Source organism: Apteryx mantelli, chromosome 14 (genome assembly GCF_036417845.1).
Source record: "Apteryx mantelli isolate bAptMan1 chromosome 14, bAptMan1.hap1, whole genome shotgun sequence".
Lineage (NCBI taxonomy): Eukaryota > Metazoa > Chordata > Aves > Apterygiformes > Apterygidae > Apteryx > Apteryx mantelli.
Genome location: NC_089991.1, coordinates 2201885 through 2226180, shown reverse-complemented (window position 1 = coordinate 2226180; position 24296 = coordinate 2201885). Strand labels below are relative to the sequence as shown.

Genomic DNA, 24296 nt, shown 5'->3' with positions numbered 1-24296 from the left:
GGCAGGGAAGAAAGGATGGGCATTTTCTATCCACTTTGGTGGATAGGGACAAGTCTGTGACCAGGTTTGAAACCATGGTGCACAGTCAGTGCTGGCACCAGAGAATTGAGCAGTCAATTTCCTACAGGTATTGGGCAATCGAGGCCTTAGAAGTTAGGAGTTTAAACTATGAAGTCAGAAAAGAAAACTCACACGAGATTTTGTTATTTTGTGATATAAGTTGCAAGAAATGTGAATGGCCTGGGTGAAGGAAGGAGTCCCAAGCTGCAGGAAGGAGGAATTTGTCCTGCTATGTAACGTAGCTTATATTACCACAAGGAGACCAGGACCAAGCAGAGAGAAAGCTCAAGAGAAGCCAGCTCTGCTCATCTGAGAGAAGGCTGGCCACAAACAGGGCCTAAGACTAGGACCTACTTTCTCACACTACCAGCTCGGAAATGTGTGCTAAAGATGAGAAGGGAGATGCCAATTCTTTCAAGCTGCAATTAGCACTGGGTTTAGGGAGTCCTTAGCTAAGCAGACCCTCAGTACACCCTTGATTTACAGTCTGGCATGGCATTTCCCAGCCCAGGAGTAAAGAGGCTCCAAAAATAATGGGAGTTTAAGAGAAATAGTGACAGGGAGCAAAGCTGCCTATTTGAAGAGACACCTCCAGCCTTCAGCAGAGCTGGGTTGTGGTTTAAGTCTGTCTCCAGCAATAGGTGACTGGAGTCTTACAGGTATTGAGGTGTCTATCAGTCTGCAACTTATTTTGGCATAGCGTGGGAGAGGGTTCTGGAAAGTCCCAGAACTGTGCAGGGTTTGGTTAGTGCATCAACTGAGTCAGAGTACTCTCAACAGAGCTGCAAAATTATCTGCAGACCACAAAAAAAAAAAGTTACCTACTGTATGAGCAGGCTGAGAGCTCTCTTCTAAAGGAAGAAACGCAATGCAGATCAATACAGGTTATGCAGCGGAGGAAACAGAGCTGAGCATTTCTAATCACCTCAGGTAACTTCACACCAGCTGCACTAATACAGGAAGTGACAGGCCTGCCAAGCACCACAAAGACAATTAAAAACCAAAGCTGTGTGAAAATCCTCTCCCCGTCAGCAGTGCCCACATGTAAGAAGCGGGAACACGAGCAGCACTGGCCGCATTTCAGTGGACAAGACGTTGCTCTCAGTGCTCTGGCTCCCTTGGGCTCTCCCCGGCCAGACCGTCTCTGCAGGTTCGCACACCGTTCCCCAAGGCTTGCTCAGGACAAGCCTGGAGCTTGAACAAAGGGCGCATCAGCTCCAACTAACCCGTCTCCTGGCCTCGCCCCACTGATCTTGTCCGGAGGCCTGCAAAAACCCACTCCTGCCCTGTTCTCTCCAGCCCACCTCTCCCTCTCCCACGGTGGGGCACCCAGTCGCCCCGCCGAGGCACGGGAGCCCCACTGCCCGGGGCTTGGCAACGGGGTCCCACGCACTCCCCAAACTCACCCGGCTGACAACGATGGATTTGTTTCAGCAGCACGCGAGAAGCCTGACCCAGAGAGGAAGCACTGCCAGGAGTTAAACTTGAGGTGACAACTACCAGATGAAGTTTATATAGTTTCATTTATGCAGGATATCAGACTACACAAGTAGGATGACTGCATTTGCATCTGTAAAAATATGGACTTATTCCTTCTTCTCTCCAGAGGCAACCAGCTCCACTAACATCTGGAAAACATTCAGATGCTTGGATGAGGATAACCACACTTCTCCGAACTTCTCCAGTAAGTGCTACATGTTAGAGCTACACAGGCAATTTCATCTACCCTTCTTAACATTTCTCCCAACTTTCACTGGGTTAGAAAGAGGCTATATGCATAAAATTGAAAAACATGAAGAAAGATGGAACTAGGAATCAAGAATTTTATTTTATGGTATGAACATGCTCCAAGGACACAATACTGATATATACAGTATAATGAATTTATCAGAAAACTAAGAATAATCAGAAATAAACAGTTAGAAAACCAATAAATAGGAAGACAAATTATACAAACAGACTAGTAGTTTTTCCTATATACAGAACCAGTTAAACAGAGCTGCTGAGAAAGGTGAAAATTAGGATGTGTGCAGACAATGCAAGTTAGTGAAAGGCACTAAGGACAGTTTTCCCCTCCTCTTAAACAAAGAAAAAAAAATCAGGAACAAGTTAAATATGAAATAATTCATTTAGAACAACATTAAATAACATAAATGCAGAAAAATTCAATGTTAAGGTTGATGTTCTGGAACGAAAGGGAACTTCTCGTAGCAAGATGGGAAGGTGGGTATATACCATTATGTGTGTACATATATATGGGTGTGTATATATATGCAAGTTAATATGATATTGAGAAATACTACAGAGCAACTACTGAGCTGAAATCAGAATGGCTGTATTGGCCAAGTCATTAGAAAAGCCCAAACAAACCAAAGCCATTCCTTTTTAAAACATGTTACGGGCACATTAGGCATTCACAGACTATCCACGGATACAGAGAGGCCCATACAGTAAGCCTCCAAGCCAGGCTCTCTGATTTAAAAAGAAAATTCCCAGGCGAGGAAAAAAAAACAAAAAACAAACAAAAATAAACAAAACCCAACACAGTTAAAAGATAAGCCAAAGCTGATAGTCTTCAGCACGGCCATGGTAGTGTTCCACTTAAAAAAAAGTATATTCTTGCAGGAGCAAATGATGTGTTCTCCAAAACAAGCCTCTAACATGAAATCCCAGCCAATCTCTCCAAAGTGTGTGCAAGCAAGCTTTTTTCTTTAAGCACATTCTCCCTGCCCCAAGACCCTCTCAATTATACCTAGAGTACTACTGTTTTCAGCAGCAGAACTGTAAAATGAATTAAATCAAAAAGATCAGCATACACCTTTATAATTTTTTAAATATTCTGAACTCAGTGTCATGGTTCACAGTGACATCTAAGTCACTGATGATCTGCCAAGTAAAAGGACAATTTACTACAGTTTGTTTTTGAAAGCACAGGTCAGGAGAAATCCCCTGAAAAACAGATCCTTCAACAAGGGATCTTAACACAGCAAGGCATAACACAATGAAATACAACAACTATCCCTGGTTCCGAGAACTGATACAGACCAAAATTATGCATTTATCTGCTTGGACCATGAACCTGCATAAGAAATTCTTAAGACAAAGAGCAGTGTTTGAGTCATTTTCAGTCTGTTTTATGACAAACACATAATATTTGATATCTTAACCTTATCCAAGCACATTCAAAATAAGATCAGCTCTTCAAGAGTAACATCAGCTACAGTTTAAACAGAAATTGAGTATTTCTCTTAAATGCTATGCTATAAAAAAAGACAGTATTTGTACTTGCATCTTTTATGAATTTAGGTGACAAAGCCAGACCTTTTTCCCCTCCACACATGATAGAGGGCAGATGTTCTCCTCTTAGTTCACAACCCTGAAAAAATATATATTTTAAAAAACAAGAAAAAGCCTAGAATTGGTTTAGAATAGCACTGAAAGCATCTCCTGAATGAAAGGTGCTATGAAAAGAACAGCTTTACTCATCAAATGACAATTCCCAGCTGTCACAGACGCACACAGTGCACCCCATTAAGCATCGCAATAGCAAGAAGAGGATATGGACTTCTTTAACTACTGTAGAGTACTTCACAGGAGTGTTCCAGTAACTGCAAACGTGGCTACTAGCAAAAACTCAGTGTGCCCAAGGACTTCTCCTGTTCTTCATCATGTCATGCTTACGGACTCAGTTTTTCGTGTCAGTATCATAGCTTTTTAAACTCTAGGTAACAATAAGATTACAGGGAAGTTATAGCTAATTAACACCACACTGGTATGGGAACTGTTAGGATACCTGCAACTGATATGTTCTAGCATTAGTTATATAACACACAATCCAAAGGAGATGCATTTTCTCCATGACACAAGAGTAATTAAGTGTTATGTGTATTAGCAGCATAAATATAAAAGAACATGAGCAGCCACCATAAATAGATGGTTAAGAGAGACCAGAATTGTTTCCTCAAAGCATAGCCAGAAATAGATGATACAGTCTACACAGGGACATGGACAGCATCAGCTATTTCAGAGGATGTTACGATTCTGGGGAAAAGGGACAATTCATGCCCATTTTAAAATAGGAGAGTCAAATTCATCTTCAGTTTATAGAGCACTGGTCCAGTGCTCTTTGCGTCAGGGATGAGAAAATGGAACCGTAAAGCTCAGTGTCCCCAAGATGAATCTAGACTTTAGCAACAGAGCATTCTCTTTAATGAATCTCTGCTGTCCAGATTACAGCAAAACAATTCACATAAATTAAAAGTTTGCCAGCTCAGTCAGAAGTGTGAAAAGCAGCCAGAGCAATGCTGCAACACAGCCTTAAAAGGAGGAGGAGAACAAAATGTATTTTCTTGCCTTTGCCTCAAAGGTCATTCTCTGCAGTGCGAGGAGATTACACACAAGTAGGCAAAACAAAAAAAAAAAGCACAACTTGACATACTTGTTGCACTGAAACAGAACACTGTCCCTTCCCAGAAGTCTGACACAACTGCTGTCTAGTAAAACCGCAGATGAAGGGATAAAAAGTGACATGTATTTCATACACAAAATGATCAGGCTCATAGCTACAATGAGGAATATTTAAATAAAAGGGTTTGATGCTCAAATCAAGTTAACTCATAGGTTTGCAGCAACCACATTCAAACACACAGAACAGTGCAACAGAAGAAAACAGTGAAAGCTGCCAGTTTCTATGTGCAAAGCAGAACATAAATCAGATTTACCAGCTTTAAATTTTAACCAGCCATTTTGGGCTAGCATGTCTAGCACTTAAACACACATCTAGAACCTTGCTTTCTATACACTTTGACAGGGATTGCCAACAATAGTTTCCCTGCACAACACAATTGTTTAACACAGAATTTCACAACCACCATATATACCAGTTTAACATTATGTTAATATAACATACAGTACATGGGCAACTAAGGAAAAATGTTTTTTAAATAAAGCTCCATACCAGCAAGGCATGGATTTCATGGCCACTTTGTCAAACTGTGCCTACTCTTTTGGGTTCCATATTCTGGCCAAGCCTTACACACTCACTGATTTTTACAGCAATTCCGAATCCGTCACACCTATTGCAGCAGTGAGTCAATGACAGCTCCTGGCTTTGCAGAACGTTTTCTGTTTGGAGAGCAGAAAAGAAAGGGGAAAAAAAACAAAACGGCACATACATCACCAGGCTGTCCAGGAAAGACAAGGACCAGACAGATTCCAAATCAAAACCACACAGCATTAACTTTTAAATAAGCACTGACCAAAAACAAAACTAAAGCTCACATTGAAATCTCCCCAACAGCATATTACTTTCCAATAATTACCATATATACACTGTGAATGTGTCACTTGTTAAACTAATCCAGAGAACAAGAAGCCAGAAGAGGGGGATGTGGCAAAGGACATCAGAAGACTCCCCACAGACAAGTCTTTCTGGACATGATTTTACCTCAGTAAAGACATTTCAGCTCAGTTCTGTTATACTTGGCATTAGTAAACTTCACATCGTGCAGCATTTTAGCATTTTGTCTTCTCATTAATCAAAAGCCTTCAAACATTTGCTTGTTAAGTTTGCACGCGTAAACTTAGGCTATCCCCAGTGTAAATACCCCATTACATACTGATACCCCAAAGTTCTTCACCTTCTACCAGTTTTGGGCCTGGATCTTCCTTTTGAAGTCCTTGGTCTCTCCAGCTTCATCAAAGACTGTCTCAGGCTTTCTTCTGTGTAAGCTAGGTAAACATGGGAAAGGTCCACTTCAAAGGGCTAAGGAAAGAAAAACCATCAGAAACATTTTATACACTGCAAGCAACAGTTCTTCCATAACACTAGAAAAACACTCATCTCTTTAAAAGAAGAAAAATTCAAATTAGACAAGCTTCCTATAAATAGGCATAGATATTTAAATAGGCACAACTGATAGCAGAACTTAGACCTCCACAGTTCAATACATGCTTAGGAATAGTCACTCACATCTTTTTCCTTTTTATCCAGGACAGGAGTCTGTTTCCTCATGTTGTTTCCTGTATATGCAACACATTTCTTGAAGAAAAAGAGACCCGTTATTAAAATCCATTGTGTATATTACAACTCTGTGCACAGCTATATGAATGTATTTTTGGCCTCAGTTAAATTCCTCAAGAGTTTGGGCTCACATTAACTTGCACATGATTCAGTCAGCTTGCTTACCAGTTGCCATTCCCCAATGTCTTCATTCCAGTGAACATAGTTTTCAATCATTTCCTAGGAAGAAGTTGGAAGAGTAATTGTCAGATTTGCATTATCTATCCTCCAGATGCATCTCCCAAAACATACAACCCAAAAGCCTGGACAAACTGTTCAAGAACAGCTTTGACCGCTCCAGGTTATATAAAAGCCAGAGGGTTCAGTGCACGTAGCATAAGCCTACATCAAAGGCTTATATTCTTCATCTTTACCTGGTAGTCCTGAGGAATGAAGTTGTCTATGATAAGCATCTGAAGACGAAGCTCCCTGCTCAGCTGCCGAATATTCTCCAGTAATCCTTCAATTTCTCTCTGGTGCTCTTGCTGCAAATCTGCCATCTGCAGACAACAAGCCAGGCCTTTAAGAGGAGTCAGAGCTAGCTTAAGATATAGTAACAGCATGAAAAGTCTTTTGCTTGCATGAGGTTTTTGTGAAATAAAAGCAAAATTGACTATAAGTACTAGAATACTTGTCTCTGAAAAAATAAACCACCTGAAACATTCCAGCTGAGAGAAGGTTTAAAATGGCATAAAGTTCTCGGTTTCATTAAAAATAAATTGATCATCTGCCAATCCAAGCTCTGCACCAGCTAAGAACAGATCAAGAGTGTGCAGACAAGTTACGTCCTTGGCAAGATCAAAGAAAGTCTCTATGATGCCAAAGACAAAAAGCACTTTTTAGTAAAACAGGGATACTAGATACTAGCCAAAGGACATCGACCCAGCATCATAGAGGAAGAGAGAAAGAGGGCAACAGGCAGGAAGGAAGGAGAGCTAAGAGCAGAGGAGCATTCGGGCAGTTGCATAGAGCAGGAGATCAGGCTGCCAGCAGACAGTTTGCTTTGTTCAGAAATAACCAGTGTTTCTCCCCGAATGTCTCATGGTCTCCCCCATACTCTCCCCGGCACCAGCATGGCTTGGAGAAAAGCTCCACAATGTGCCCTTGTACAGCTCTGTTACTAGGCTCAGTTAGCCCTTTTTGAATTACGTAAACTAAAGGGAAAGCAGAGACATTTCCAAACCTGAGACAGTCTTTTGCAGAGTTGCAAAGCCAAGGGCTTAACTCTTCCCAGCTTTAGTCACTCAGGTCAGCATGAGCTGAGCACTTCAGATACTGACCTCTGACTTTGCAGCCATAAGCATGGTCCAGACTTTCTTCAGCTTTTTAGTTTTCCCCTGTGCTTCTTCCTGGAGGCTGGTGTACTTCTCCTCTATGTCCAAGCGTTCTTGCTGTGTGCAAGATTTAGCACAGACATCCACACATTAACACAATCTAAAAAAGCTATATGCAATAGTATAAACAGGAGAAAGACTTGAAAAAGCCTTTGCCAAGGCACGGAGACCTGGCGTAGCCAGGCTGGCTCACACCCACAGCAATCTCAGTGCTACGAGTCACTGACCTACATGTGAGCACTGCCAATACCCTCCCAGATGTTGGTGGCCTCCAAAGCAGTTAGCTTCTGCTTTGCTTGCAGAGCAGAGCCACATTTACCCACATGAATAATGCTGACACATGAGATGGCATGCCCTTCCATCACTGCTGTTTCCAACAGCTACAGTGTACACCCCACCTCCTTCTCCTCAAGCTCCTTGCGAAGCTGCTCTGCTCTCTTCCTTCGTTCTTCCAGCTCCATATTTGATTCTTCTAGAAGTTTCTCTTGTTCCTCTGCTTTTGCCAGCAAGTCCACACCTCCTACAATCACCTTCTTCTCCAATGCAGACAGTTTCTCCAACAGGGATTGGTGCTCTTGTCTGGAGAGAGAAAGATATGTTAAAGCCAAATGTATCCTATTCTATGGTGCTTCCAAGGCAGTCAGGCCCGAATCAGTTTTACAGCACAGAGAGCAGCATTCACCGGGCTGGAAAAGCTTGTCTTGCTGCCGAGGCTTTAAGTGGGGGTGAGGCAGTGCAAGCAAGTGCAGGAAGTTCCCTGAGCTCCAGCTCCCATCGCTTTTATGGGACCAGGTCAGCAGACGAGTCTCTCCTGCTGCAATTCCCCTCTGCGAGGGGCTGCCAGGCACCAGCGTTATCCTCAGGTTACCTGGGGCACCTCCTCCCCAGGACTCCCTCTGCCAGGGCCCAGCCAGCACAGCAAAGCCCAGAGGCAGCCACACAGGCTGCATCAGGACTTAGTGGCAGGGAAGCAAGCGAACAGGGGTCAAGGCAGGGCAGCTGAGGGGCAAGCCAGGAACGCTGGCTGTGGTTTGAGGAACCTCTCTTGAGGGGACTGCCCCAGCTGCATGGGCCACAGTGGGATCTCAGCAGCTTTTCAGCTTCAGTGTGGAGAACCCCTACACGTAAAGGGAATCCCCTCTTGCAACAGCGTGCTGCAGGAAGCCTGACTTGCTACAGAGCTGCTGTCCATTGATCAAGCAGTAAAACAGTATTGCTACTCTTCCCACGTCTCCAAAGTTTAAAGGGTTCATTTAAGTTTCTAGGCCATTTCTCTCTACTAGATGAAGTTTGTGGCAGAAGAATAAAGCTTCTGTCTTTTACATCTGCTCTAATCTCTGAAAGCGCAAAGGAAGCTCCTCTTTCACTCTGATAATAGCAAGTGCTGATGTTCAGTTTATAAAAACTATTTATTACGGCTACATATCCACAGCTACTTTGGGGATTAAGGAAAAAATCCACAACACTGCACAAATTGCTCAGAGCAAGATACTCACTGAGCTTTAAGCAAGTCTTTTTCTCTCTTCTCCAGTTCTGCTCTGGCTTTGTTTCTTTCTTCTTCTTCCATATCAAGCTTAGTTTCAAGAGCTTTTCTCTCCTCTTCGATCTTTGCTTGCATCTCTACCATCTTATCAGGGGAAACTTTCTTTTTGCCTTTGAAAGAGACAGGGAGAATAAGTTATTTCACAGATAAGACAACCTCTGTATCAAAGCAACTTCTTTTTATTTCACAGCTGATAATTGCATTTAACAACAATTTAATTAGACATCAGAACTCAGAAGCTGTACCCAGCTTAGAGTCCCTGAGTGTTTCAAATGCCATTGTAACTCTGCCCAATTGTCACTAGTTCCTACACAGGAGTAACAGTATATAACTTTTATATATTTATATATAAACATATATAATTATTATATAGCAGAAAGTTGTTTTATATAAACCAATAATATATAACAATAACTAGAAAGTAATCTAACTAGTAACAGAATATCTATTTTCTATATAAAATGAATCCCCAAGAACAGTCACATGAAGAACAAACTCTTGTGGAGAAGGAACACTGCCTACAGAGAAGCCTGCCTAAAAATAAGCCTGAGCTGGAAACTCAGGTGTTCTAATCTGCATAGTTTAGGGCCAAATGAAGGAAAATAGAATATTGCCTCAAGTTACATCTACAAAAATTTAGGCTAGCAAGAGTTACTTTTCAAGTTTCAGATAAGCATTTTTCTTCCTCTCTCCCTTCAAATATGCTTGTTCGTTGTCCTCCTTATGGGGTTATCATCTATTGCACAGTAAGAAAGCAGATATTCTAAGAACATATTACTGTGAAATTACAGAGACCAGGGAAATTCAGAGAAGCTCTATGAAATGACAAGCAGTAGGAGAAAGCTTTTAGATGGTGTCTGATCTATGTAACAGTGACTACCCACAGATTTGAAAGCAGCGAGATTTGCTGTGACTTATCAACCAAGTCTTTAAAATGTAACTACCGGTAAAGCAAACCAGGTACATCTCATTGGGGTTACAGTGGAAGCGGCCAGAGCAACTCACTGAACCTATCAGCCTGAAGGGCTGCTTCCAAACAGCTGGGGATTTTGGAACAAAGATTGAAGTTGCCTCTCAGAAATCATCCCACAAGTCTTGAATCAGCTTTTATTGTAATTGCAAAAGTCCCCAGGGCAGGTGAACACAGAGCTCCTTGGGAGTTACTTGGAGTGAGAGGGAGCACAGCTTATGTGGAATTCTCAAATTCCCCTTTATTCACTACAGAGATGAATCCTTCGTTTTGCTCTTCCCCAGAGGTAAGAAATACACCCCATATTATCCAAGTGCCTAGAAGCTAACAGAAGTCATCTACTACAAAGGGGCTGTTTTCCAGTGAAATATCCAGCATGCTTAAAATGCACTTGAAGAAAAGGTTTTGTTCAATAAAAGGCTCCCTTCCCTCCACACCATTTTCTTCATGGCATTCAACTTTATTTATATACATACATGACCTTCAGCAGAGGGTCAAAGGTGTGCCAGTATTTGTAAACATGCATGTGCGTGTGTTCATGGACACATGCAAGAGAATATATTGAGTTTTGTGGCAAGGTAAGGACTTCAGCACTATAGCAAACAATGTCTTAGCCAGATAATAAGCACTTATTTCTGGATCTGTGGTGAAGATCTCACCAGTTCCTCTTTGGACAAGCAGCTTCTAAAGTCTTGGCTTTCTGAGAAGAGAGCTGTGCAGAGATCCTCATATAAAGAGATAAGTTAGATGAAGGCTTCTTACCTGTCAACACACAGACCTATATATTCACAATTTTGGGAGAGAAAATGTAAACTAGATATAGTTGTAAGGCCCTTTAACAAGCTCTGTAGCTGTATCATAGGGAGGTAGAAATCAATTACACCAACCTGTTTGATCTTGCATTAAGAGGAAGTAGAAAGCAAATCGCAGAGAGGCAGCATATGTATGAAAAGGGGAGGAAAGAGAAAATATGTTATTGATTGATCACTTTGAACAAAGATCATCAGCATCAGAACAGCATTATTTTATATGCATATTTCTAGAGTAGTAAACAGAATCATCATCACTAAGAAATAAGATTCCATTACAGCAAACAATGCATCATGATTTTACGCTCAAGCAGAGAAGTTTTCTGTACTAAAGAAAAATGCTTTGCAATCCAGGATAATCTTCAGTTCACTCCTGCATTCTCCTGCCCATTTCAATGCAATGCAGAATCTAAATGTAACATTATGAGCCTGCCGCAAAGATCATGCCCTAAGAAACAATCAAAGATGGTAGATTTCTTCTTGAATAGGAAACCTAGGATTTTTTCCAAGGTAGCCAATTCTGTTAGATTACCTTTAAATCTCAGCATACAGAGAACTTGTTCTAAGTTTTAACCAAGTTTCCGAGCCAATTCTTTGCAAGTTATATGACAATTGCACACACAGTCTCAGCACAAGATTTCTCTATTTAATTATACAGGAGGATATTAGTAGGTTAATTTGCAGTAACTGATGCTTCCATAGAGGTATATAGCCAGTTTTTATTATTCAAGCAAGTGCAACAACAGTAGGGAAAGGATGATGAAAGACACCACATGCAAAAAGGGCACGCATGAGGACAGTTAATATCCCAAAGTACATAAGACAGCCACACTTCTAATCATCAAGAGCCCAATGCAATTTCCACAATGGAGCTCACTCCACCAACTTATGGGAGACGGACTGATCCAGCCATTGCCACATCAGCCAGCAGTTTGCTATTAACTGTCCTCATCCAAATACTCAGGTTCCAAGCAAACTTAGAAAGAACAAATTTGAAGCAAGCAGGATTCCAAGCCTACAATAATATGACCCACCAAAGGTCTCCCTTAAGCTCTGAACCTTCTTGACTGCTACCACACTTTCTCTTAGCTGACAGTTTCCACTAATGAGGCCAGTATAACTTCTATTGAAGTATAACTAAATAGCAAGACTTTCCAGACTCTCCACACCTAGCACAGGGAGGGTGGACAGTGTCTATACAAGGGAACTGCAACAGTGGCTAAGTTCCTACAAGCCAAGGCCTGGGATTTGATTTACTTATTTTTTTTTTCCTCCCCTCCTCTCCAAAAGCCATCCCTAATCAGTTGTAGGGCTTCTAAAGGGACAAAGCTTCATCTGTAATGAGCAGCAGTCTAGACTTCCCCCACAGGTAGCCCAGAATCCCGACTCCTTGTTCCCTTGTGAACTAAGCCTGACAGTGGCCAAGCACTTAATGTAGTCGGGTAGTTAAACCTTTTTTTCCTTCGGTAAAAGTCTGCCAAAGTAAAGCCCATTAACAAAATGTTCGAGTTTTCCCTGCACGTATAAAGCTAACATAGCTTTATCGTTGTTGACTGTTACACTCATTCTCTCCGAACCTAATTGGGAAAACAGTCAACTGGACATACAGAATGGGTTGTGCTTCCTTATATGCTCATATTGTAGCATCTCCCATGAAAGAGTTCACTCAGGCTTCTTTCCTGACATTTTAAAGGAGGGAATGTTTAAAACATAGAAGTTGCAAGCAGTGTGTGTTGTGTTTTGTTTTTTTAAACATACTATTCCCTGATTTTCTTTAAGACCTGTTCAAGCAACATACTAAATTGCTTCATATCCTCTCAAGTGTTTAGCTGACAATGTGCATGTTAAACTACTGTTTCAAGCGTGGAAGCAGCAAAGGAAAAGCATGCTTTAGCCAAGTTATAAATTCAGGTTTATCCTTCCAATAGACACAGCAGGGGAAGAGTGTGGCATTGCAAAATGGAGTGCGCAGATTATGAAAAGACCAAAGCTTAAAGGACTTAAGAGCTCCCACTCACTAGTGAAGGACTTATCCAGAGGTTTCTCTATGACAGAGCATGTGGAGTCTGAACTACTGCTGCTGCTACTGCCTGGAAAACAGAGATGAGCCCCACAGAAAAACCCCCAGAGAAGAAGAAACATGCAGATGGAAGTTAGTTCTAAAGGAAAGAAACCCAGAAAGGCAGCAAACTGGTTCAAAAAGGCACATGTTTCCATAAGGAAGCATTTGCTAGGATCCCTCCCAGACTCAGCTTGCAAAGCCACCATTTACCAGCACAAAATAGCATGCTCAGAAAGACAGTTCAGTTAAAACCCATCTTAACCAGCCTATAACTTTAAACGACATGCCAAGGCTGTTTCCATCGTAAGCAACAGCTCAGAAAACCAAATCACACTGGAAAAGTCCACGGACATCAGCAGCAGAGGATTCGGTGACCAGGAGTCCTTCCCAGTCCTACATACACAGCACTATGCACTCTTCCCTCTAGAAGGCAGAATCAATTTACAAAAGGACACTTACTGAGCACACTTCTGCTGAACACTGCCCTTACTTAGGGAACTCAACTAGAGAAGCTTTTTTGAAAGTTGAGTAAGTCAGAGCTATCTGTCCTCTACTCATTTCAAGTACCATTTTGAGGATGGTCTGTTCTTCGAAGGATTGGGTGGGGGGTTTTCTTGACAGAGACAGGGGTGAACCTTTTGCTGTTAGAAAATACAGGGGGTAGGGAAGTAGCAAAAGTTGTGTTACAACTAATACCAAAGGCAGTGGCCAGCAAAGGACCCTCTGACAGAGGTCATTTATGACTCTGCTTGGACAGATATCAAAATGAAGAAACTGTATCTAATACAGGAATGCTGTTTAAACAGATGTAGGTGCTTCAGGACAGGAAGGCAGTTTGTTGAAATTAGCATAGTAAAGAAGCTGGAAGTTGAGGCCTAGCACTGAGCACAACTTCTCTACTGCCTGTAAAGAGACACCAGGGAGGTTCCAGGGCAGAGCAGGCTCCCTGGAAGCCACAGCTCCTTCTGGATTTTCATGTCACATAGTGACCTGCAGTTCTACGTTCAGCAGCATCCCTTGCGGTCTAGATACTATGCAATAGTTTAACACAGGTGTAGGACAAAGCAAAACTTTCCCATGGGAACTTTCAGAGTTCTCCCAAGAAAGGTACATGCAGCTCCCATACAGCTTTTCAGCTAGCACATAGACACCCAGAAGTGAAGTTTTTCCCCTAGCAATGCGAAACAGGACACTAGAAGGAAGAGTCAGTTACATCCATAAGACAAATGAATCCCTTGCCTAAACCATAGCTAAAATTCTCCTCCAACCATTCCCATGGTTATAAAAACCACATCTACATACCATTGATCTTTGGGGTCTTTCTCTTCCCACCTCTGTGGGCAGGGGAAGTTCCATAATACAAGTGTTTGAAATCAAAATAACAAGGCATACACAGCCACCCTGCAGCAACCAGGGAATCACCATGTAAGAGGATGTTACCGCAAGCACAACTACCCAAGTGGAAGCAGATACTACACAGACTCGGAGCTGCCCATCTATGGTGACAGCAGATAGCTTCATTTCTAGAAGAGGCATGATAATTGCAGCGGCACTAGGGCAGCCCTCCAACTGCACTTTTGTCCCTTTGGCTCTGGCTGCCATTTCTGACACCAGCTGCTGGATAAGAGGAGGTTGGTGGCACCGAGAGCTGCCAGGAGTCTCTATTGCCTTACCCCGTCGTTTCTTCCGCTTTTCCCCATCCTCTCCAATCTCCCCATCGTCGTCATCATCCTCTTCTTCAGAATCACTGGTCTCAGAGCCAGAAATCTCTTCCCCTAAAACAGAACAGTGTGCTTTTTGATGCACTTTCTTTCACCACACATCAGCTCAGCATTGTGACAGTAGCATTTGTCTAAAGCCAGCAGGGTTTGACATTAGCTGTTGAGCACTGCAGAAATCACTAACTGCTGAGAGGACAGAAGGCTTGCAATGACTCAGGAAAAGTAAGACAAGCCACACAGTGCTGTGAAGTCAGCATATATACATGTTAAAGCTCAAATGGGCAGTTTTAGCTGGAAATAAAGCATCCTTGGACTACTGAAGGGCTGACCTAAAACGTTTTCCTAATAAGATCTCCCAATCTCTTGCATCTCAGATTGAAATGAAGATAAAATGCTCAGATAAGCAAAGTTCGCTCAGATTTGCTACTTAAACACACAGCTGTATACATGAAGCTGTACAGCTGCTAATTGAGAAACTGGCCAGTTTCACAAATGTTTTTATCATTGTTGCTACTGCAGACATGATGCTGAGATGATTCATGCTGGATTTGGAAGCCAAACAGAGTAAAATCCAGCATTTAACACCCAGGCCTCCCAGTGCCATTAGCAACCACAAGGCTGTCTGTTCTATAGTTTGGAGTCTAAAATTAACAAATCATCCACACCCCACCAGGGTGGGAATTGCTATACCGAGCTCCTAACCCACAAAGAAAGAGTTACTGATGCTTTCCTGCTTCTCCTGAATGGGAGAATATTCCAAGCAGCAATCAACATGGGAGTTTCTGCTACAGCTGTTCTGTACTGCTGGCAGGGAGGAAAAGCTTTTTTTTTTTTGGGGGGGGGGGGGGGAGGTAAAATCTGCAGAGAGATGTTGTGCCAAGGACACTGTTTAGGAAGAATCCCTCTCACAGAGCCTTTGCACGCTGATGGATTAATAGTCTCACAAGCCCAAGGAGTTCCAGGGTTTAAAGCACCTTCTTATTCTTCTGCGCAGTGCTTCAGACTTCCAACTCCACAAATTTGGTTCATTTTTCTCCTGAAAAATGCATCCCTCCTCCTCAAACAAGGAAGATGTTTGACCTTTTATTACTGTGCTTTTTAAAACCCCACACTGTGTGCCCAGACCCCTCCGGCTCGCCAGGCAAAGCCCAGGCACACCTAAACTACCCCAGGAGCTACCACCTTACACTAGGGCTAAGTGCCATCTAGTGGGCAAACCCAGGGCTCCGCTGGGACTGGGCCACACTCGCCCCCTCAGAGCTGTTCTTCGGCTACAGGAACGCCTCTTCTGGAACAGTGTCACAAAATGAAATCCAGAAGTGATCTGTACCAGCTACCAAACTTGCAGGGCATGTCTTCAAATAGAGGAGATTTTTCACACTCAAACAGAACGAGCCCTGGTACAGAGAGAAACACTAGGAGCAAGGGGAATCTCACCTTCTTCCAATTTTTTTTTAAGCTCCTCAATTTCTTTTTGAAACTGGCGGAGCAAAGCATCCTTGGGATCTTCGTTAATCCTGGCCTTGTTCTTGATGTTCTTGGCTCGGTTTGCGTATCTGAGAGTGCTGATAGTCTCATCGTAATTGTAGTCTGCTGGACCAATGTTTGCACACTGTCACACACAGAAGAGGGAGGCAGTAGTATTAGACAACATGAATGTCAGCACCCAGAACAAGTAATTTCAGAGGAACCTATCCTTAGCTCTGCAAGTCTCAGTGCTGTTCTTTCCCAAACTTTCCTGCTGCCTCCATACTAAGGTTGCTTTCGCCTACCCAAATAGAGTTTCCACTTGATCTCATGCACATGCATTTATTTGCACTGTGCCGAGAGCCTCTTCTGTACACAGGCAAAGAGAAAGGATAGAAAAAGTACATACAAGGTTTTTTTTCAACTGTGAAGAGCTCTGAAATAAATAGGTGAATGACAGGCTGTTTTCATGACAAATTCATCTCTCTCCCTGTAAGAACACAACTTGACAGCTAACACTGGTAGGGGCATTTCAGCTTACCATCATGGTTTTGGAGTTGCCCCCTAGAGAATCCTGAAGGAGCCGTGTAAGTTTGGAGTTGCGGTAGGGTACGTGAGTGCTCTTGCCATCCACCAGCGCTGAGATGACATTTCCCAGGGTGGAAAGAGAAAGGTTGATCTTCGTAGCTTCTTTCAATCGCTGGCCTGTGGCTCCAGTTTTTGCCTGCCTTTCAGAACCCTGCAGAGGGAGTAACAGGAAGCAGATCCAGAAGAAAAATGCAAGAGAGACCCTAATCCATCCCCCTTCCTCCAAACAAGATCAACTATAACTGAAGTGTTGCCGGCAGCCATGTCACCAGCCACCTCATCTCTTATTAGGGACCTAGCTAACTACATCAGATATGGTTAAACAGACAAGTCAAACAGGTCTTAACTGAAGCTTTCAATTCCAGCAGATTCTATATTGTTTACAGTAAACTAATGCAACTGGAAAAAGGGCTATATTGCCCTACAAGGGGCATTGCCTGAGAAACAGGCTGGTTGTTAAGGGACACCTCATGTGCAGCTGCTAAATGCAGTCTCCAACCTTTGCTATCAGCAGCTGAAGAGAAAAGCAACACTGCAATTGTTTTATAGGGAGTTTAATAGAGCCACCTAAATGCACATCATGTAAATAAATAGATAAGATGCAGGCATTCAATGCCATTAGCCTCCCCTTTCCTTTACCTTCTCCAAGGAAGGATGCTCAGGTGTAAGGTTTGGGCTACAGAGACACATTTTGCTAGCACAGCTACACTAGTTCAAAGTGAGTGAAGGAGGGGAGGGAGGGACCAAGCCTGGGAGCATAAAATTGCAGGGTCACAACCCTCTGAACGGTTACAATGACAAAAATACTCTTGCAAAGAGCTGGTTCTGCTGTCCAGAGTGCTCTCTTAAGTGTAGTTTATCTGTTTGATGATTAAGTTTTAGAAGTAAAAGAGCCCTTTCATTAGGAAAAGCTCTAGTAGCACTAAAGCTTTTTCCTGGTACAGCTCTGGTTTAAAGCCCTGAGTGAGTACTCCACAAGTCAAGTGTCAAACAGAAGTCTGGGCTTTACCAGTGAGACAGGGGACATGCTCTTTACTCAGCCTGTAAGGCCAGAGCCTTGTACCATGATTAAATGAGCAGTCACACCCACCACATCCGCATTACGGCAGATCTGGCTGCTCCTACTTACAGCAAGATCAACGAGGTGCAGTTTGCCCATGCGAACATGCATATTTCCATCAACCCCCTTCTCGCTGCACTCAATGGTGATGGTGAAGATGGCATGCGAACGGGAGCTGTGCTCATTCATATTTGTGGCACCAACAGAACCTTTATTTGAGAGGAAGAGAAAGAGCAATGACGTCTGCAGAAAGAATCACACGCTCCCCTAACACTCCTGCTGTCAAAGTCACTTGTCTCTGCCTCTTTGCCCAACCCTGTTTTTCAGAGGACAGAAAAGGGATGCTCCAACTCAGCAGCAAACTGTATTCTTGGGCTTTGAAGTTGCAGCACATGTCCAGTCTGCACTAGCAGAAGCATTATTGCCTGCTGTAGTTTCATGCATGCACCAAGCTCCCATCCCAAAAGCAGTGGGAGTTCCCATTTGTTTCTTTTTAAAACTACAAAGACCAACAGCCTAAGGTGTTTCCAGCTGATCCCTGGAAACAGCTGTATTTTGAGAAAATCCGTGCCAGGAGTGACAATAAGTCAGAACTTTAGTCTGTAAAAGGATCTGGGCTTAACTAACACAAACCACTTCCTAATCACAGCACAACACTAAGCTAGCTGTTGTTCATCCTGATCAGAGCTGGAAGAGGAAAAGAACCAGAACACTATCAGCCCAGCGCTGCTCACTGACATTGCTGTACGGCAGTCGCCTTCGCCATGCCCCCACTGGGGCTGGCTGAGGTGGGAGACCCCAGCGTTCTTTACCTATCCCTGCTCAAAAGGGGTTCAGGAAGAGAGATCCTTTTTGTTCTGCTCAGCTGAGAAAGCTTTCCTGTATTAGGACTAGGAGCAAAACCTCTTACTGGGGTCTCCCAACCAACTCTTCACCCTGTAATGCAGTCTGACACAGTGGAGCTAAAACCCTGCCCACAGCAATGCTACGTACGGTTTTTGTGGCCCAGAGTCATGATTCTGTCCATATCATCTGCATTGTTTACGACATAGGCTGATAGGTCTTTGATATAAACTCCCACATCAGGTCTCTCTTTAACCTAAGAGAGAAATAGTTTAGATGGAGCATTCCTGGGAGAGCCCTGAAGAGCAGTTTTCAATGGCACTGTAACAATACAGTAATTTACTCCTCCAGGTTCTTGTTTGGATATAAACCACTCCAGTGCTCTGAATCAGAGTGACTAAGAGTCATGCAAGACAATATTCCACTGGTTTCCCCTGGTGGCAAATAGTGACTTCAAATCACACCCTCTAGTTTCTAGAAACATTGCCAGGGACATCTGGAATGGAACTGCATGCACTCAAATGAAAGAGACAGTTTCTCGCTACACAACTGACCAAAGGGAAAGGATTCAGAAGTCAAGGGACTTGGCTTTTAGAGATCCAGCTACTGCATCTCTAAAAAAGTAATACTGTGCTGAGGAGCTCAACCTCCCACTCCTTCTCCTTCAAGGGCTGTCTCTGATCTTTAAAAATGTAATATCGCTCACTGATTTTAAAACAGACAAGCATCAGAGACTGAGAGCAGCAGGCTCACCTCTAACCTCTGTGTCTGGTCTTTTCCTAGCAGATCTCGCACTTCTTCATTGTAAATTTCCAGGTAAGACACACGAACCAAAAACCTGAAGATAAATAGGTGGGTGAGAGACCTTCAGCATTTGTTGAAGCCCAACATACACAAACACACAGTGCAAAGAAAAAGCAGCAATATACTGATACAGTCCTGCTACCCAGTCAAAGATTGCTGAAGTAGGAGTCTTTCAGCTGGGGCAGAGGTAGAATTTCAGTTGCCGTTGTCATGGTCAGGGATTCTACCACCGGTGCATGAACAAAAGACAGAAGCAGTAAAGAGAAAACATTTACCTTGTATCCCCTTCTGCCTTGGCAATGTGACCAAATATATGGGCAAAGGAATTGGGAATAATTCCTCTAAGCTCAGGAACTGCTCGGACCCCTTCCATGGTGAAAGTTTTGCCTGTTCCAGTCTGCCCATATGCAAAAATAGTGCCTGAAGTACAAAAAGAGAGATACTGGTAATAAACTCTTAGAAGCTGCTAACTCTGCTGTTTTACCTCATCACTTCTTTGCTTGATATCACTTAAACCTCTAGTTTTATAGAGTTAAAACTTGTCAGCTTCTCTAGTAGCTACTGTACAAAGGCTAGGAGAAATAAAAATGCTGGACAACCACAGCAAACAGAGCTGAGCCACTGCTTTATCCAGCCTGCAAGATATTTAAGAAACAAAGCCCGCTCATTTTAAAACTGTGCAGAGTGATTAAAGAATAGAGTGCAAGTACACTGTTTCACACACAAATAATTAAGACAAGCCCAATTAATAACACACTCAATTAGAGGAATTATATGCTAAATGCAAAACCAGCTATTTCTAGTACACTAAGCCACAGAGGAAACAACGCGAGGCTTCTATAATGCAGGCCACGTTACAAGCCCAGTTCTGAACCTGCAGGTGCAGCTACAACTCAGGCTAGATAGTCTGCACAGGAAGACATCACGGAAATCTGAGATTCCAGGCCCAGGCACTCCAGAAATACACTGCTTCTCAAATTGGGCCTAGCACTGCTGAAAACTAAGCAGACTTCTCTTTCGATTGACACTAAGTACAGCTCATGAAGTACAGGCATCTATGGTTCAGAGAAGATGAATTTTACATCAGCTGAAACCTGGGTACGTTAGTACAAGAGCAGATTACGTATCTTACACAAACCTTTAAAAGGTTTGTAATTTATTGTTGCTTATAGCATACTGTTACGGAAAGTAATAATTACTTCCTTACTGCCATCTCCTTTCCCTTACAAGGTACATTGACATGCATAACACACACACACACAGTGGTCACACTCTTCCCAGTGGTAATAAGCAGCTGATTATTTGTGGGGTAGAGCAGATGTATCTAACTAGTCATCTTAGTTTGAAACAGCAAAGTTTAGAGAAGAAAATGCAGCAATTTTACGTACAAGTCTGGTATGCATACCTAGTTATTGCAGGACCACGGCAGCTGCTTGGCTACTGAAACTTAAGTGCCCCCGAGAATTCTGATAATGAAATAAAATGTATATCTTTTGCAAACAGAATATACAAAATGAAAAAACATAGTTAATTGACCTTAGCTGATTCTCACTCATACTGATCTCCCACTGTTAACAATTATAGTATGTACAACCACTGTGGGTAGAGACCTGCAAGTACCTTCTGCAGTCAGGGTATTTTAAGTTAGAGGCCACAATAGAAACAAGACAGGGCTACAGCCTCTGCTTGGGGAAATTCCCAATAAGATCAGCAGGAACTCTAATAATAGAAAGAATACAAGATGGGATCCTTGACTTAAAACAACACAGGACTTACCATTGTATCCTTCTAGGACAGAGTCAATAATAGGTCTTGCAGTTAAGTTATAGACATCCAGCTGTTTACTCTCTGGTCCAAAAACCGTGTCAAATGTAAATGTCTTGGGAGGCTCATTGGATGAGTCTGTTTTATGAACAGTTATAGTTCCTCTCATTTCATCTACGTTGACCGCCATTTTGTAGCCTGTAGCTTTCTCTCGTTCATTCAGAGGCCGGCATCGGACAACAACCTTCACATTATCGCAGCTCTCCGGCTTGTCCAGCTTCTCAGGCTTGTTGATCTACAATTGTTAAGAACACACACGCACACACAGACTGTCACACCTGGCACTGCATTTGACTCGCCTGCGTGTTCAAGCACACACACTGCTGTGTCAACTTAAGTAGATGCACACATCTCCAAAAAAAAATCATGAACTTAGGGACTTAAAACACAGCTGGTTTATAATTAAATCAGAAAGAATAATGTACATTTATTCAGTTAACATAACTTTCTTCTGTTCATTAACATGGAAACTGACCACAAAAAACTTGATGATAATTTCACATTCAAGATCATCTGTGAATTTCTTCAGGAAACAACTTCTTGCCTGCCAACAATTCAATTAAGTTACAAGCTTTAATTAGTGGTGTCTCAGAACTGATGCTTATAACTACTTTGTGAAAGAAAAGACTTTTTTTTTTAATTCAGCATTTGAATCTTACAAATGGTTAAACTTAAAATTCAACAAATACATTAATTTGATGTCAAATGTTTTGTTTCTCCCGATGAAATAAATATACAACTCATTTCACCTAGTAGAGTCTAGGACACTACGAAAACACCTCTCCTTTGGCGCTAGGCGCTGCAGCCAAGCATTTACCTGCTGCCAAGCCAGCTACCTAGGGCCGCGGCGAGAAGCAAACCGCTTCCAAACGCCGCTCCCACCAGCAGCCTCGACTCCTCTCAGGGCCAGGAGCGGCTCCTGCTGCTCTGGCAGGTGCGGAGAGCCAGCTGCTCTCACCCCGGCGGAGGAGGGATCCCGGAGCCTTACTGCACCTCCACAGGAGCGAGCGAGTTTCCAAAAACAGCTACGGAATGAGTGAGTCACGATGAACAACGCGCCCCCCCCACCCCCTCCAGTGCACCGTCATTCGCGTCGCTGCGGGCGCTCGGTCTCCCCGGGGGAACCGGCACAGGCCGAGACGCCGCCCGGGCCTCTCGCTGCGACGAAGGGGAAGCAGCAGCGGCCGCGGCGGGAGCCGGGCAGAGGCCCCCCGCGCCGGGCAACCGGGAGCCCCCGCCCCTCCCCTCCCCTCCCCTCCCTCCTCCCCCCCGGTTTGTGCTGACAGCGGCGCTCCCTGCTCGGGGCCGCGCAGCGGCTCCGCGGCGAGGAGGACGCGGCCTCCCGTGAGGGGCAGCGCAGCCCTCGCGGCCTGCTCCGGGCTCCCGGGCCGCCCGACGGGGCCCTGCCGGCGGCGGCCCGCGGCACCGAGCGCTGCCCGCACCGGGCCGCAGTAGCTCAGCTCAGCTCCGCTCCGCTCCACACGGCCCCCGCGCGCCCCCTCCCCGCGGCGGGGCTCACCGGCATGATGGCGGCGGCTGCGGCGCGCGGGCAGGGAGCGGCGCCGGGCGCGAGGCACCCGCCGGGCGGCACAACGGAACAATAACAGCAGCGCGCCTGCGCCCGCGCCCGCGCCCGCGCCCGCGCCTGCGCCCGCCCCCGGCGACCCCTCCCCTCCCACCCCCTCGCCGCGCAGCCAATCCCCGCGCCCTGCGGAGGCCGCGCAGCCAATGGCTTGCGGGCACACGGAGGGCCCGCTCTGCCCGCTCGCCGCCATTGGTGCCGCGCCCCAGCCAATGGCGGAGGCGGCGGGGACCGAGCCGCCGCGGCGCGGCGGGGCGGGGCGGGTCGACACGGGCACCGCGAAGGGGCCGCGGGGTGTTTAGTCCCCGGCGCTAATTGCGGCTCGCTGGTGTTTCTCCGGGGCGGCTGGGGAGCGGCCCCCGCCGCCCTGTCCGCTCGCCCCTGAGTCCCAAGGCTCCGGGGAGCTCACAGAGCTCCGGGGGCTCGCAGGCCTTCGCGGGGGAGGGGCGCTGACAGGCCCCGGGGGTGGTGACGGGGCTCTGTGAGGGTTGACAGGGCTCTGAGGGGGCTGACGGGGCTCTGTGGGGACTGACAGGGCTCTGGGGTTGTTGACAGGGCTCTGTGGGGACTGACGGGGCTCTGGGGGGGCTGACAGGGCTCTGGGGGGGGCTGACAGGGCTGCACAGAGAGTTCACCACATAGAGAGTGAGTTTATATCTTTTCCTCCTTTCTCTAATCTGTTTCTTACTACCCCGTAGCTATTTCTGCACCCCCAAATGCTTCTAATAACAGGGCACAGGGCTTTGTTCACGTCCCTCCCCTCTCCACGCTGCCCCTAGTCCAAACGCGGAGGCCTGGCATCCCAAAGCCAAACAGTAATAAGCAGCAATAAGCAACAAGTACAGAAATAAGCTGAGGGCTGTAACACTTTAATTGCAGTGTATTTTTGCCAGTGGGCTATAGGTGGAAGTAAGAATGTGGACAGGATTGATCTGGGGCTTATGGAAAGGCTTCCAATGTCATACAAGAAACACGTCATCCTGTGCTGCAGGGCTGGGAACAGGCTGGTAATGACAGGACTCCGCCATTTCCTCACCCCCCTGCCGAAGTGTCAACAAGTGAGTCAGAAAGCTCCGGGACAAGGTGTTAAGTAAAATACAGTTGCTTCACTACTTGTATGGTGCCACGATGTTACTCAGTGCTTTACTGTATGCAAAGATTCCTAGACTAATGGAGTCATTTAGCACCAAAAATGTATAACCCAAAGGCCCGACGAGAGAACAGGGAGGTACGTGTGGGCAGACTAAGCTCTAGGAATAGGAAAAGATTTAACATAAAATATGGGAACCAGCTCCCTGTAGAAAATGCTGCATGAAAAAAAACTTGCGATGAAGGGGAGAGGCAAGGAGAGCAGTCACGAAAGATGGCGAGGCCTGATAGGGAACAAAAAACGGCAAAAAACGCAAAGACACCGGCAGAACTGGAAGTAGGAGGGGGGCGGTGGTGGATGCGCTCTGTAAAGCGGGAACAAAGACGCCCTGTTAGGAGCTGGAAGTAAAATAGCTCCTGGCAGGTATGGGGGCGCTGCGAGGGCGGAGCAGGATGGTATTTTGGATAGGGCCGTAGCA

General features: G+C 44.7%; 1 protein-coding gene across 1 annotated transcript; it reads right to left on the bottom strand.

Annotated features, from left to right (window-relative positions):
• Positions 1–1830: 1830 nt before the first annotated feature.
• KIF3A (kinesin family member 3A) lies at positions 1831–22671 on the bottom strand. The gene is made up of 18 exons (XM_067305055.1): positions 22666–22671; positions 21099–21381; positions 19598–19742; positions 19272–19356; positions 18669–18774; positions 17745–17884; positions 16569–16766; positions 15998–16172; positions 14513–14614; positions 10856–10864; positions 8952–9108; positions 7854–8034; positions 7402–7512; positions 6496–6621; positions 6248–6301; positions 6032–6100; positions 5700–5824; positions 1831–5184 (listed from the first exon to the last, which is right to left on the bottom strand). Exons 1-18 carry the CDS (start codon positions 22669–22671, stop codon positions 5136–5138), a joined length of 2121 nt encoding a protein of 706 aa, XP_067161156.1. The 3' UTR covers positions 1831–5135.
• Between the last annotated feature and the right edge of the window lie 1625 nt (positions 22672–24296).

What these genes read in the sequence shown, in the direction of transcription:
- KIF3A (XM_067305055.1), bottom strand. An exon ending in AAAGACTTGCTTAAAGCTCA is followed by an intron (nt 8,035 to 8,951) that starts GTGAGTATCTTG and finishes TTCTCTCTCCAG; the next exon opens with ACAAGAGCACCAATCCCTGT. An exon ending in ACATTGGGGAATGGCAACTG is followed by an intron (nt 6,101 to 6,247) that starts GTAAGCAAGCTG and finishes TTTTTCTTCAAG; the next exon opens with AAATGTGTTGCATATACAGG.